The following is a 16751-nucleotide window of genomic DNA, read 5'->3' on the forward strand; positions in this document are numbered from 1 at the left end:
CCCAGCTGCGAAAGCTCCGAAAGAAATTGAAGTGGGCATGAAAATTAGGGCAAACAAAATATATTTAAATGGAAAATTTGTTTCCAAATGACTACGTACTTGCATAAAGTATTTTCGGTCAAATTAATACCGATTAATTATCAGTTATAACGATAACTATCTTCTGCTGACTATAAAGCATAAAACAATGATCACGGTATCCTTAAAACAGTTTTTTTAAATATATTTTGTTACTAGTTCGTTTGAATTGATTTATAAAATAGGTAAGACTAAATTTAAGCGTATTTTTTATAAGTTTCGTTTTATAGCCGAATATCATAGTTTGGACACTACTCATAATCATACTTAAACCATTAAGTGTTAACGGTTTATTTGATTGATTTATCATGGATATACCCCATAAAATATACAAATATACAGCGATATGTTATATACGATTTATAACAGGCAAACGAAACAAGATAAGAGCCGGCTCCCGCGCATATTTAAAATTATGATAAAAAAATATTTTTTTATCTCAAGGGCGCAACTGCGGTCAAACTTTGCTACTTCCAATAGCCATAACTCTACAGACAAAGGTCTCCTCCTACCAGGGCTTTTACTCGCCCTACTCTTGACCATACCTCGCCTGCAACCAGTTTTAGTCTTCCGAAACAAGAGGCCTTTTACTGTTATAGGTACCAACTCATTACAGTTTTACTCTACTTCTCGGCTCCTGGCAATAGTCGTCGTATCAAATACACTTTGTAACGTTCTTATCTTTGTCGTGTTCCTAATGTCTAACCCTATCTGTTTCTTTATACAGTGTAAACTACCTTAAGCGTCGAAATCAATTGGCTTTGGTTGGTTTAGCTTGTCTTCCATACAATGATGCACTCTACATAGCATTACACCCACTCTAAATAACGACAAAAATTTAGTATTAAAGTACTTTTTAACTTGCTAGAATTAGTAAAAACTGCGCAGCTGTGTACTTTCTTCTGTCGCTTTATTATCCTAGCCCGCAATAAACTTGAGTGTCGGCATCATGATTACGAACTTTCTAAGAAATTCGTTCTTTTGTTTACAAATTGGGATTGCTTGCATGTGTAGACTGTTGTTGACCATGACTAATAAGTAGGAGTCTATAAGTTAACATATTCTTACTTGCTCACTAACTTTCAAACTGTAAACATGGCTAGTAAAAGAAAATCACAGTGTATTGATGATAAAGCTTCTCTGATACACGCAATAATAAGGCAAGGAGATGAAGAAGATGAGACTGATGACCCTGAGCCTCCGCGGAACATTAAAGAAGCTCTGGTAGCACCAAAATTATTGGAAAAACACTTCCTTTATCAACAAGATGCCTCAATAACGTATGATATGAAAAATAAATAAAAAAATACAACAAAATTACTGGTGCAGCAAAAGACATCAGACAAAAATAACAGACTATACGCAGACTAACAGTAATCTGAAATAAACTCTATCTTTGTCTAATTCTGACATTTCTTCTCTCATTTAACGACAACTCTCTAAAGCGCCATAAAACGCATAGTCATATAGTTTATATAGTTTACACTGTATTTAGTAAACTTTTCTTTATCGCTCTTTGACAAACCTTAAATTCTTTGATCTGAGAATTGGTGTTTGAGATTTAACTGATGTTAATAGATCCATGAATTCTTATAGGCTTTCTCGTATAATATTTGTAGAATAATAGAGCAGTCATACTACTTATGTTATGAAAAAGTAACACAAACACTAACATTTTAATAGAATTTATTATACAGGAAAGGACGAACATTTATTGCGAAAAACAGGAATTAAAGTTTATATATAAATTCGTCATGGTCATGATAAGTATTAGCAAAACAATATATATATTAATACATATTTTAAATTTATAATAATACAAATAGCTTAAATCCGGTTAAAAAAGTGTTTTCTTTCAATGTGTAAAAGCTATGTTAACAAAAGATAAAACTATATGCTATTACTTCGTAAACTAAGGTAATTGCAATTATGCACCAACTTATCGCAAAGATAAAAAATGTAGACGGAATGGGAAAGTGGAGATAACTTATCTTTCAATGTAACAAATTTGCTGGAAATATTATCTTGAAAGATAAGGAGAGGTCATTAGGTGCGATATTTCGCTTTGTCTTTTAATTCTGCATGTTTTCATTTATATCTGTAAAACATAGCACTGACGACTATTACAATATCCGCTTATTCATAAAATTGCTGTTTCCTCCCTTTCTGGCAAATTGTGTTTACGCTGTGTTAAAAAGAAAGAGATGCGCTTCTAAGAGACATGCACACAATGTCTCTTCTCCTTCGTGGTCCTAATTACTGAACCCAAAAACACAAATTATGTCAATTCTTCAGAACGCGTGAGGAGTCAAGCTGATCCGCTGACATCTTTCTTTTCATCTTTACCGTATTAATAGAAAGACAAGCATTTCGCTTGCCTGCTGCACTCTGGTAAACAGTTCCGCCATTTCCGGTTCCGAGAAGGCAAATAACGTTGTCATCGGAGGTTTCTGGTTTGTTGCTCATCCTATTCCTCCAGCACTACCCTCATATATTCGCTATAAATATTGAACTAGAGGGAAGACAGGATGCATTTCTGTCGAAAACCTCTTTGTAGTTAGAAAGGTGCAGATTCTACGTCGTTTACCCTGACCGTTGTCGTTGAATCTCCCTTCTTTAATAGGGTGGCAATCAGTTCCACTAAGTTTTCTGCAACACCCAGAGATGCTTGGAGATCTATTTAGTTTTAATGATTTATGGCAAAGGGAGTTTTATTAAGTTCTGTTTCGAAGACATAATATACTGTACAATTTGTATTATTTGTTATTAAAACAATAATTAAAATATAAATATATGATGACAAATTTGTTCTCGTAAGACATAACAAAAACGGATTCGTCTGGCGCAAAATAGCTCTTCTTCTTTTCGTTTCTTCTAAAGATATTTTAAAAAAACCAGTGGCGCTACAATCTCTTAGGTCTAGGCCTCAGACGTCTGTATCTGTTTCGAGATAATTTGTTTTTCTAAAAGAAGGTGATCACCCTTCTGTGAGAGCCGACTTTTTGCGTGGCATGCTTTCCTCGCGAGGTTTGCCTTCGCCGTACGAGCGTTAAAAAATATATTGACATTTGTCTGCTCTAGTAAACATGAGGTCCTCAAATAAATGTAGAAATTAATTAACACTAGGGAATAAAAATATTCCAAATCATGATTGATGTTGCTTGGCAAAAATACAGGGTCAAATTGCAAACATCACCCTGACCTATTTGCGAGTAGGTGTACAATCTGCGCCCACGCACCTACGTCAAAGCGTTTTATGCCGATGTTCCTCGAATCTCAACGAGATTTTCATTATGCGGTGCTTTATATTCTAAATTCAAAATCTAAATTTAAGGAAAACAACCTAACATTTTCTGTATAGCTACTATATTGTGTGGAAGAACACTGGCTGCGTTTCTTAGTTCGTCCATTTCAGGCTCAAAAGAGAAATACAGTCAAAATCTGTTATAAAAAAATCGAAGGGACTATTCGGCCGTAAAAACCGATAGTCGTAACAGCCGATGACGTTGTTATTAAGTACCTAATACAGTAGAATTCGGCCGCGAACTTTGATTTTAGTCAATATAAGCGGTATGTTGTTCTAAACGATGTCGTCGTAAAACGTTTTGACTGTATAACTATTTATAGAAAATCTTGACCCTAGCAAATAGGATGAGGAAAATAGGCTGCACGTACAATTTAGATTTATATCGCTCGGTCCCTTCTGATATCAGACTGTCCGCTGTGAATATTTCAATCACACCACTTCCGGTAGCAAACTATCACTGTTTATTAACGACTAATTATGAAATTATTCACTTATAAAACATTTTTTTATTTCTCGGCTTACTTCAATGCGTTTTTAATAAAATGCAATTCTAATGTTGCGTATCCTAGACAGAAACGGAACCTAGGTTATATTCAATAATTGTTGATATACAATGGCTTTGATATATTGTTTCAACCGAATTTACTAAATGTATGTATTTTTTGGGTAGTATATATTTTTATTCACCGCAAATTTTCAATTTGATCAAATAGTTTTAATTCTTAAATCAATTTAGGCTTCTGTGCGTGATTTTTTTATGGGATGAAGTTGTTTAAATAAATATTCATAGTTACTAGTCCTGACATGGTAATAAATTTATATACGATAACATTAAATTCTTCAGTAGGCTATCGCTTAAGGTTCTATATTTAAAATATGTACTAAACAAAGAGGTTCACACAAAATCGAAATCGACGAACCTTTCCGTGTCATCAAAGATGTAAAAGAACTGTCTCAGTGTTTATATTTAAATGTCTGATACCATAATAGACTTTTAACTTAACTAAGAATTATAGTAGAACTATATAGATAACTTAAACGATTCCTACATTTGTAGGTCAGTATACACCAAGAACTCTTTCTAACGTATAGTAAACACCAATTCAAGTTTCGCCTTCACTTTCTTTCGATTTTATTGAGGACACGCGTGAATAATTTACGGACGGAATTTTATTTCCACTTTAACTGATAAACGTGTAATTGATTTTAAATTACTTTCTGAAATGTTTTGATGAAATAAACTTGAACTTTTAAGTTGAAACTACATTTTAGTTAGTTCATATTTTCGTATAAAAATTAATGAGTTCCAATTGATATAAAAATATTATTTTACCCCTGAATACCCCTTTGACAGATCATTTAATCTACCAACCTATTTCATTAGATCGCATCATCAAATACCGATTACATTTTAATAAATTTCCGTTATTTAACTTGTTATTTACTTATTCCTACGGCTAACTTGTTATAATTAAGTTACTACAATTTACTTACGGTCAAAAAACTGAATACAGAATATCAATTTCAATTATGAGAAAAAAAAAGTTCGTTCTTCAGTCTACAATTTAATTTTTTTTATTTATTTCTCTTCCTCGCCCAGTATGCGAATGAAGTATATTTTATTAGCCCAACGAACTGGTTTACTTCAGTTTCCTCATACAATATTTGGCCTTTATATAAAACGGAGATGACGTCTAGGGTATATAAAACTGTAGTTAGAGCGAAAATCTCTCGAAAAGTACCGGTACAACGCAATATTCGAGCGAGTCTTTGAACTTTCACTTCTGGTAATATTATGATTGCTTCTGTAAGACTTTCCTTCAATATTACTAGTAGAATTTCAAGTCTTATTACGCTCGTTTTACTCGATCAATTAATATAGCACGGAAGACTAATATATAAACAAACCAAATCATTATATTAACTTTATATCAACCTACCTACGAACACAACAAAACCACTTCACCTAAATGGGGCTGATGTAATCATTTATTGATTCCCTAATTCAGTCACTTATTTTATTCCATTGATAAAAGCTTGCCAACGCTCGGCACACTAATACATTGGTAAAATAAGCACAAATTCAATTTTTAAATTGACAAGAACAAGGCAAACATGACATACACATATAGATCATACAAATATTAAACAAAACAATTACCAATACAATAAAATGCAAAAATTTATTTTAAAGTATGGGGGGAGCACTTGGATGACGCATCGAAATGTTAAATAAACAAAACAGTAGACCAATCTGTTTAGCCTTAAGTACAGCTGTTTCAAAATAGGTTACACGGTAAAAAATAATTGAAACAAGTAAAGGCGCAGTTTATTAATTATTAATCCGGTCGTCAGCCGTAAGTTACCGTTTCGTGCAAACAACATGAACTGGGGCGTACACATACAGGTGAATATACGAATACGTACTTTAGATAATGCGACTCATTAAAATTCAAACGCTTTCCTCGTTATGTTTTAATACGAATTACACATACAATGACACATTATATATATATATCCTATATTATATGTTATAAATATCCTTTATTTACGGAATTGTCGCCACAGCCGAATCGATCACGTGTTGACGTAATCAATGGAGGAGAAATTCTGTAAAAGTCTACCAATAGTAGTTATTGATAACAATAATATCCTACATATTAATTGAAAGCAGCATACATTATAGGTATAACAGTGATAGTTATCACTGTTTACAAATACTTAAAATCAAGAAATTTTCATTATTTATAGAAAAATAATCTGTCACTTCAATACATTTTTAGAAGTTAAAACAACCCTAGAAACGATGACGCGTTTGCTTTGTTTGTGATTGGCCAAAAACAAAGGACGGATCGTGTCGCAAAATTGGAATAAAGATGTCAGTCACAAGCAAGTTCAATTGTGCTTACTACCCCACCCATCAAGACAGTTTTTTATTCTAAATTCAAATACATTTTTTTTATTTTAATAAACGCGATCTGGTAACGCTTGAAGAATGTTTCTAGGATAAACTTTACACAATATAAAGACATGATTTCAAATCTACCACGTTCTACCTAAAACTTCAAAATTTAAAAGACTAACTTCATTTCAAATGAAGAAGACCAAAAACAGCGAACACCGCAATTGGAACTACATAGAATAGATCGCAGGAACATTGCAAACAATGTGTTTTCAGTTCAGGCAGAATCCCAAAGGATAAAAGAATCTAGAACGTTTTTATTATGAACTGTTGCCATTCTAATGTATGGACAGAAGATGTACCACATACATACAATGGCATTCAATTCATACTTCACAAATGGTTTACACGCCGTGTACCGCAGACGAACGAGATTTTATTAAATATCTTTCGTACAGATATTTTTAAAAGATTTCTCATATTTTTTGAGGTTCTATTATAATTTTACAAGGCAATACCTATGCCAAAGTATGTACATTAATTGTCTGTAAAAAAATTGCGCTTAAAAATATTACTAACAAAATGTACCCTAAAATTTGAAGGAACAAACTAACTAGTTATGATAATATATGTATAATAAAAAAAATAGGAAGGATTGGAAAATAAAAGTTGTAGGATCTCGGCCAGTGTAAGACCACTGGCTAAGCGGCCCAAAGACACCGGTCGGATCGGCCGGTCGAAAAGTTCTATATAAGTTTAGGGCTCGGAAAAACTTTTTCAGTGCCATTCTGGAAATATCTTATTGTTTATAGTCGCAGATTGGTGTCTCTATAAAGGTTTTATTATCAGTTGTATAAGAAAATGTCGCTTAATATTTTGCTAACTTACGGTAACTGTGCATTGTGGAAACTGTATATGTGTAAGTATAGTTGTCATATAAATAACGCGGTTATTACAAGATCCTATGATAACCCATTCTAAATCAATAGATTTTTAAATAATTTCTGATGTTGGCACGGAGTCAAATACTACAACTACAAAGCGAAGCGCAGTCAACTATTCGCTATTCACAATAGTTGAGAATTCTTGTGGCTGAATTCTCAGCAAATATTTTACTTGAATATTATCGTTAGTTTTATTTATATTAAATTCATTCAAAGAAAAGCTAAGCGTTTGACAAAAGTAAGAAAAAAGTCTCTGAAGCCATAAATTAGGAACTTACCAAAGTTTTCATAAGTGCAGACAGTTCTTTAGTGACGACGGCAAATTTGAAGAAGGCGGCCCCAATGTCTGGCTCCGAGTCCTTACTGAGGGCATTCCCTCCCAGCCTCTCAAGCGCTCGAGAAAGGTACATTTCATTGTCCACGTGTGCTGAAAAAATTTAACAAATAATACAATTTTATGAGCTGTTTATCATCCTATAGCTTTATCGAAATCAAAATAAGAGGGCGAAACAAAAGTACCGCCCTTGCGGTACCGCTCTTCACGCATTTATTAATTATCCCTTCGTACTAACAATACTAAGAATATAACAGTGTATTTGGAACGACAGACATTAATCGTTCTATTTGAATTCGTGTATATTCTAAACAAACTGTATGAATGCGTCCGAAAACTGACCAATACCCTTAATTCCAGCGAAACAATGATTATTTCAGTTTACGAAACGCGACTTGCTTGTTTATACAATCATCGCATAAATAATATGTTTTTATCATGTTATTTAGCCGAAATTTCAGATATGTAAATGTATTTTAAGTGAACCACTCATAGAATCAATGGTAACGAACTTTTAAAGATTACAATTAGAGGCTTTAGTTCTTTAAAAGATTATCCCATCTTTGTAACAAAGACCTTTTCCTCTTCTAGTGCCTACAATCGCGAGTCGTTTGTTGTTATACGGTATTTAATTAGTTTTACGGAATTAAGCTGGATCTTGCTTGATGATGGGCATTATCTTCAGATGTAGGCAAACAACAAAGAGTAGAGAATTCGTTATAAAAAATTCAACATTGATATATTAACCATACTTAGTATGTTATATATATTATCGTCTGTTTGAGTGCTTGCTTGTATATCGTGGATACAAAGTGAATATTCTTACGCCGCTCAAATCCATATCATACGTTTCGTTGTTACATTAATTACGGAGCGTTTCAGCAGAAACAGTAAAAATGTATGTTATCCTAATAAATTCTTTATTAAAAATTAATTCGGTTAAAAGATTCCAATTTGCCTTCTCAATCAACGGATTGCATTGCACTTTCAAATTCCCATCGGGAGTGTTTATCAAACCACTTCGTATCGGCACAACTTTTCATCAAAATGTCCGAAAATCAAAGGGAAACAGACTTGATTTCACTGCAGGACTGTTGATATTAAAATTTTGACAGTTGTTTTAGATTCTGCACTTTATGAAAACGAAAATGACGGGTTGTCGTTATGGTCTCGTTAGTTTTTTATACTTAATAAAAGGGGAGTACAAAATTAAGACAGTATGGTTGCAAGTAGGGCGTACAATTTTAAAAATAAATTTAATATTTTGAGGACAAAATTTCCGACGTTCGTATCTTTTAATCTATCAACGATAAATGTTTCATGATACACGTTATTGAAATGTAGATTTTGCAGATATAATCAATGAGTAATTAAAATAATAAAATACACAAAAGAATTAAAACGAAATCAGAATAATTAGTAATTTTTTGTCTCTTTCTATTAAATTGCGTTTACGCTGTGTTCGAAAGAGACTATTTTTATTCTATTAATATACACACATACCACCCTTTATGAGAATTCTGCATTTTCCCACTGATATTTTTATCGACTTGTAGGACCAGATTATTCATCTGAGATTCTTCAGATCTTTGAAGACTTTTCTCAAAATTACGTGTACATAGTATTAACGTTTAAAAATATCGAATATAAGGACGTGCGATTCGTCGCCCATTACGATAAATCACAAAGAGATTCAAATACAAATGATTTTCCACCGTTTCTTGGAACAGCGCCAAGGGCAGGCCATAAACGACATTATATTGACGTCGCTAAATGTCGATTTTGAATGCATAACACCAAATGTAATGTACTTGAAATAGAAATGTGTTTCTATAAAACATTTCGGGAAAAATAATTTACCGCCGATAGAGGAGCGTTATATGTCGAGTGGATTTTTCTGTATCTGGGACACCACAGCTTAAAAACGCCTGTAAAACTTTATAAAAAAGAATTGCTGCAAGAACACAATATATAAACTATCTCACCATAATAACACATTCATCCTATAATATTTGCTTCAAAAAATTCTAAAACTCAAATCAATATCCCAACCAAAACCGCCAATATTCTAGAACGCTGCATACGCATTCGTTTTGCTTTTTGCAGCGACCTTGCGCAGCTGCGACCCGCGAAACCAGTTACCGGCCCGTAAACAAACCCTAGCACGCGATGGAATTACATGTCAATAAACTCTTTTGAAATACATTCGTCTTTTACATCTGTGACCCCATAGCCATTACATATTCATAAACAAATATCCCACTACTCTATGCAGCTGGTATGAACTTCAATTATTAGTATAATTATTGTAATTATCATCTATACAAAAATTTATAACCCGCATTAATTTGGTTGTATCACGATGTTCTATAGCCTTAAAGCTATCGTAGGCAAATAGTTTCAGTATAAAAAAAAATATATTTTAATATAAGACTTTTTTGTAGTTAGTGATGTCTTCTATAAGCCTGTAATGCTCTACGGTCAGTAGTCTCCACACCATATAAGGATTATTGGCGTTCACACCATGAGTCACATTATCGAACTTTTCATACGAACCCTAAACTTTTTTTTTATTATTATATCAAGGATAACGTACGGTTCTAATTGTGAAATAATTGTTCAAATCAGTCGACTAGTTTTACAGCCAAAGAAACAATAAAATGTTTTCTTTTTATAATATTAATACAGATTATTGCGTTAAATTCAAAAACAATTTTGGAAATATAGCAGAATAGCGGAATTAATAGAAAGTTTCTCAACGTTTTTTCTCCATATACTGGTTTTTGCTGATAACCGCTTCAAGATGTAGGTCAGTTAGTGAACTAATAACATTCATGTAGTCTACACAGCAATTTTACAACGCGAGCTTTAGATCGTCGCTCCAGTTTTTAAGTGTATTAAAAAAGTCCAATGTCGCATTTTATTTAACTTTTTTTCAGACGTAATTCAACTGTTTTTGTATAAGTGGATTGCAGAACCATACCGCCAAAATACAGCGTAGTAGCAAAGTACATTTACTTAAGTCACCACGAATATAGCTTTTAAAAATCAGTATTTATATACATTCATATAAACACGGAGTCAACAACCTTGTGAAACCATATTTTTCTAGTATAGATCCTTATTATTCTACTGCGATATGCCTTAAGGCTGAAAACTTTTGAGTTGCCTGATGAACGGATGCAAAGCATTCATACTTCCCCGAGATTGGTTTAAAGATTTGTTATTTATTCGCAATAAAATAATCTACTTTTAGGCCAAACAAAACTGAGCATACATTTTTAATATTCCAACAAGAGTACTATATACCTCCCCTAAAACATAACCATTTTTAAAAAAATGTAATACCGTAGAGTAATACTTTTCATAATATGTAATAAAATGTCAACTATATTGATATACGGACAAAGCATACTTGCTTCTCTAAGACGATTTATATATTCTATAAGCCCTACCTCCGATTTAGACTTCAAAGTTAAATATTATAATACATAGATAAACATAGAATCTCGTATGATCAACCAGACGTGCGTCGACCCACTTTCCATCTGTGACACGTGAAGGGAAACTTCACTTGGACCTATCAGTAACGATTTAGATTTAGTTCATGAAATTCGGCGGTCGGCTTTCCTACCTAGTTGAGTGTCGTTTAGATATTAAATGTAATGAAATATAGGAAGAAAGACTAAAAAATCTAAATGCATTGATCCTATGACAGCTTGATCTTATAAGTGACAACAATTTATACAATACAGTGATTATCTGTTATACATTTAAACCAGCATTTAAAAAACGATTTACAGCCTCCACATTTATATTAAGAAATTATTACATTACTATTTAAAAGAATAACATAATAATTTAGTTACCATCGTATAATATATATAACGTACTTACGAAGATGGAATTACTCAGTATACATATATAAATGAGCTTTCAATTGAGCTTTGACCTTTACATTTAAATAATCGCCTAAAACAGTTTTAGCTAATTAGAAGGGAAATTTATACGGTTTTTGATTTATAACAAAAGTTACAATTATATAATACGTAAGTTACTATTATCCGAAATAACTGTGGCCCGAGAACAAAGAACCTTTCGGCGCATATTCTATCATCTAACCCAATCCACGTGAACTCTGAAGCTCGTTGTATCATAATGTAGGCCAGTGCACTTCATCGCTCCAAATTCAGGCAAGATTCAATACGTCCCTAATCAAATTAATTGCTGTATATCTATACACACCTATGCATCTAGCAGCTATAGAATTATTGCAAATAAAAACGTTTTTATTTTTACTGTCTGCCCATACCATTTATTCCTTGCTTTTAAATGTTTTTGCCGTACTTGTATAAAGTTAGTTGTATGTGTGTGTAACATTTGTAACGTTATTGTTGTAATTTTTTGTATTAGCGCATGCAATTATAACCATGTTTTTAAACTTATAAATATGAATTCGAATAATTAAGTATGAGCTTAGGTAATATAACTTTTGCCTCTGTGCTGGATACACTCCGTCCTCAGAATAGAGGCGCGCGCCTAGTCACGGCTCAACACATTCCGTCCTCGTCTCTACATAGAGTTTAAATAGAATTAAACCCTCAAACACTAAAGGATTTCTTATCGATACGAGTGATGCCAACGAGCGGCTATTTAAAGCTACCCCGACACTTCCGAAACTATTTTAGTGCAAACTCATGTCCTCCGTGGAACGCGACTCCGTATTACTATGCACCGGATTCTGTTTTTAACTAATGCATTCCTTAGCTAAATATAAAATAAATTATGACACGAACGAAATTTGTTACTAAATCCGTCCTATAATACTTTTGCTTGTATAGGCATTTTCACATAACGTTTTCGAATCTAAACAGCCCAATTTATATCGGATTGAGGACAAGGATTTATACAGTACAATATGTAAAATTAAAACTAGAATATAATTTTTTTTAAATGAGCTGTTTTAGATTTTGAATGCAGCAAAATTACAATTACATACTGCAGTCAAATCCGTAAAAAACTGATAAATTCTCTCTGAAAGTAAATATTGAATCGCAGCTAGATAAAATAGCATAGCATAAACGTAAACAATGTTACACAATAAAATCTTTCGTGACACGAATACAACACAAAGTAAATAATTAAGAACAAAACGTCCTATCGTTGTTATAACAATTATTTCAGTCATGTAGACATTTCTAATGTTAGTAGCTTTTATTGCGAATTGTCCAAAATAGATTATAAAACCGTGCCTATAAGTAGCCATGATAATGATACGGTAATAAGATATATTTGTACTTCTAAATTATTCACAAAATTGACTTACCATTTCCAGAATTGTGTATAGCCTTTATAGCTTTCTTAAGCTTTGTTAGGCCATCTCGGTCGAAGTCTAGCGTCTGAAAGAAATACACAGATATTATGCACATCCTTAAATACCATAACATTATAGGCTCAGTCAGTCAGTGTTATGTGGCTCACACAATAACTTTTTTGTCAAATCAATAAAATTAATAACTATACCAAATCACCTAGTAACTTGCATATGTATTGGTTTAATTTGGCCTATTACTCGAAACTTAATTACGGCATAAGGCTAAATCAAAGACGAAACATAGCACTCCGTGTCACTGTAGCACTAAAATAGATAAGCGTCGTACAATAAACTAAATCTTATTTTTATTGAATACATGTTGGTAGTGCAATCGTATATTTGTTCACAATAGATCCACGAGCTATTCAATTTGGTGGAGCAGCTAACATCTGCCGCGAGGCACCGGCTGACGAACAATCTCACACTCGACATTGAGAATGATCTCTACAATAATATAATTTTGAACGGACTTTTCGCGAAGTATGAAAAGATTTTATTTAAATAAACACTTATTTTGATTTAATTTAGGCCGGCGTGTATACCATCTTATTAAATACAAGCTACAACGATCTGGCGAGAAGAATACATGACTATTGCCTAAAATAAAATTCATCTTTATACCGATGAAAGAAAATTCCAATTTTATAAATACATTGATGAACCTAGTGTCGCTCGAACTCATTTGGAACTATCCATGTTTTTTACCATTACGTAATTTTACGGAATTGCTAGTTCATAAAATACAAGTTTTAAAAAGGTCGTGCCGCAAAATAGGTCACAAGGAAACCGAGCTTCTAAGTACTATTAAAATATTATGCTTCGTTAAGGCATAAAAATAAATATCTGTAAAAATAACATAAAATTTTGTGTCCTATTTTATTTACAAGTACTACAAATTATAATTATTGATTCTAAAAATATTACTACACCAGAAATCTCTATTGCGGTAAATAAAATGTATACCTACGGGTCTTTTAATTCATTGTTGTAATCATATGATTAATGGCAAGTGATTCCGAAACTTTAATAATTTAAGTATTAATAAATAATAACATGTACAAAACGAACACTTTATATCCATACAAGAAAAATGATTGAATTTCGTAATCAATATCGACATGGGAGCGTCGTTGTTTGACGTAAACTATAAATTATTTAAATCTCAAAATAATATCAAATAATTGCCATTGTTTTGAAAGTAATGAATGTTACAAAAAGAAACACGTTTTTATGAAATATACTTGTGACCTACTTGTAATTGCTTTAATGAGTAATTTGCATGTAAATCAAATGTAGATATATTTTAACAACACAAACCCTATCAGTTACAAAATGAACAGATGTTTTTACTTTGTCACAACAATTGAATCTTGCTGTTCTTAACACTTGAATTATTACAGTTAATTAAAATGGACACATAATATGCTCAGTTTATGAATAAAATTAAATTAACAAACAAATGTTGTATATGTGGCATTTTTCGAGAGAACACAATGTGTTGCTTAATCAGTACTTAAAGCGTGATTAGCACAAAGTTTTGTTTAATATAACACAGAGACAAAAGAAAAGAAGACAAGAACTGTATATAAGCAAATTAAAGTACTCCAGGTGTAACTTATAGTAAGTACTCTTAATGTAATTGCAACAAATTAAAAAAAAGAATAAGTATAATATTAAAGTTACATAGATTATAATGTCATGCAATAAATAATAGTATATTAATAACCATGTCTAATAATCATCTACAAATGCCCCTTAAGGTAACAAATGATTAAGGGCAAAGAAAGATTCCTTCTCAAAAGGTCTCTGCAGAAGAATCTATGCAGAGATTATTTAAATGTTTACAATGTGGCTTAAGTAACTGTTAATTCTAAATTAAAGATACAAAGTAAGGCTCTGCTACCACCCCATTGATCCTACAGTATGAATTATGATTATGTTATTATCTTTAGATATTGCACCAATACATTTTTTTATTATTTACATACTCAAGTTATTATAGGCTTAACACATAGTATTATAAGAATAGTAGACCATGTGTCAACACATGCAAAAATATGTGCACTGCAAATAAAGGCATCGTGGATAATTCAATTAATAAAGTAATGAAAACACTGTAATTGTAACAATTTACTGACATTAATACTAAATCAATCATATTTTGAAGTCTACTCTTAACATATAAGATTGCATACTGCAAAAGTATTTTTTTAAGTGTATTATTAAAATTTAATTCATTTTAAAGATTAGTAGTTAACTAAAAGGTTTAGTGTTAATCAAATTGACATATTCAATTTTAATCTTCTTCTACATTTAGTAGAAATATAATTTATAAACCTCATTATCATTTATATGTAGTCTCATCAAAAGTATTCCTAGACCTAATACTCCAATGTACGATGAAATAAGTAGTATATCCAAGATAAATTAGTAAGTAATAAATAGATTATATGTAATTCATTATTAAAATATAATATAATTTAATAATAAGATAGTATTTGGCTTTTGTAAAACTACTTCTCACAGGAACTTGTATAAAAGTATTTTTTGTTGAAATACAAAAATGTTTAATATAATATGTACACTGAATATTTCTAGTACAATATATGTACATTCAAAACATCTTTAAATTCTATATATATATAACAAAAAATGCTTTTCTGACACTAATGATAATAAGATGACTTTTAAAGCTAATGTATGTGGAATAATTTTACTATATTTAACTGGTTTTGTTTGCAACATTTTGTTATATTTTATCATTAAGCTATAAATGCATTTCATAATTTAAACCAAGCAACACTCTAGCACAATTATATTTTTTTATATTAAAAACAAGTTTAATATTTATAGAAAAAGATTAAAGTAGAAAGTTATTTTCGTGTATCTTATATCAGCAGAACTTTCACCATATTATTTTATATTTATGGAATTATTCAAGCTTTAACATTGGTTAGTTTTTTTGGAAAAGGGAAAATAAATATAGTTGCTTTTGTAGTACAACCCTAGATAATTATGCATTTACATTTGAAAATTTACAGTAACTTTTCAGGAATTCTTGTTGTCTCTAAAGGGTTTGTTAAAATAATTAATGTTGTTCTATTCAAAATCTAAATTAATTGGTCCAGATACGGGGAATATATTTACCTCTTCCAATGCAGTGATAGTTTGCCGGCATTGTGGTATTCGAGAAACAAACGTAGAGGTAGTTGGTGAATTGTAATCCTCTCGTGTTTCCTCGATAAATTCGCCAATGCCAATAAGACCCGGCATGGTAGCGGTGATCAAAGGAACAATCACTATACGAAGAATACTGATTTAGTTATGTATCACCCTTCCACGTCATTATTCGATTAACTCATTAAAAAATGCACGTATTATGTAGACCACATCTTTATTGCCTCACATAGAATCACTGCAGTTTCGTTTTCAAACATTTATTTCGTCCATAAAAGTACACAATTTAACACACCCACCCGCGAAATAGTAAATGAATAAACTGAAGGATTAGACTTATGAATGAATGAATTGAGAGATTATGTGTCACTGTCAAAACTCAAATGACAACTCTCTAACAATGGGAGTGTTTGAAAACTTCACTTCTGTACCGTAGACAGCGAACAACATAACCGTCACTACTCACACTACACCGTCTACAAGGGACTTAGACATGATGCATTAACAGTAGTGTATGTAGGAAGTCAAAGACTGAAAATGCTCACGCTTTTCGGTAGTCAAGACAATTAATGTTTTGGCAGCGTAGAAAATTTTTTGTTTATTCAGGATGTTTTTGCGTGATTTCAAAAGCTGCT

General features: G+C 31.9%; 1 protein-coding gene across 3 annotated transcripts in view; it reads right to left on the minus strand.

Annotated features, from left to right (window-relative positions):
* The window catches only part of LOC123716082 (arfGAP with SH3 domain, ANK repeat and PH domain-containing protein), a 43041-nt gene extending 26595 nt beyond the window's left edge, over nucleotides 1-16446 (minus strand). For 2 of the 3 annotated variants that reach the window (XM_045671623.1, XM_045671622.1), the window contains exons 1-3: nucleotides 16087-16446; nucleotides 12892-12964; nucleotides 7510-7658 (exon numbers count right to left, since the gene is read on the minus strand). In XM_045671623.1, the coding sequence (XP_045527579.1) occupies nucleotides 7510-7658; nucleotides 12892-12964; nucleotides 16087-16212 (348 nt within the window). In that variant the 5' untranslated portion in view covers nucleotides 16213-16446. The remainder of the gene's footprint in view (nucleotides 1-7509; nucleotides 7659-12891; nucleotides 12965-16086) is intronic. The other variant, XM_045671624.1, reaches the window with a different exon arrangement.
* Nucleotides 16447-16751: the final 305 nt, after the last annotated feature.

This window comes from Pieris brassicae, chromosome 11 (genome assembly GCF_905147105.1).
Source record: "Pieris brassicae chromosome 11, ilPieBrab1.1, whole genome shotgun sequence".
In the NCBI taxonomy this organism is placed as follows: Eukaryota; Metazoa; Arthropoda; class Insecta; order Lepidoptera; family Pieridae; genus Pieris; species Pieris brassicae.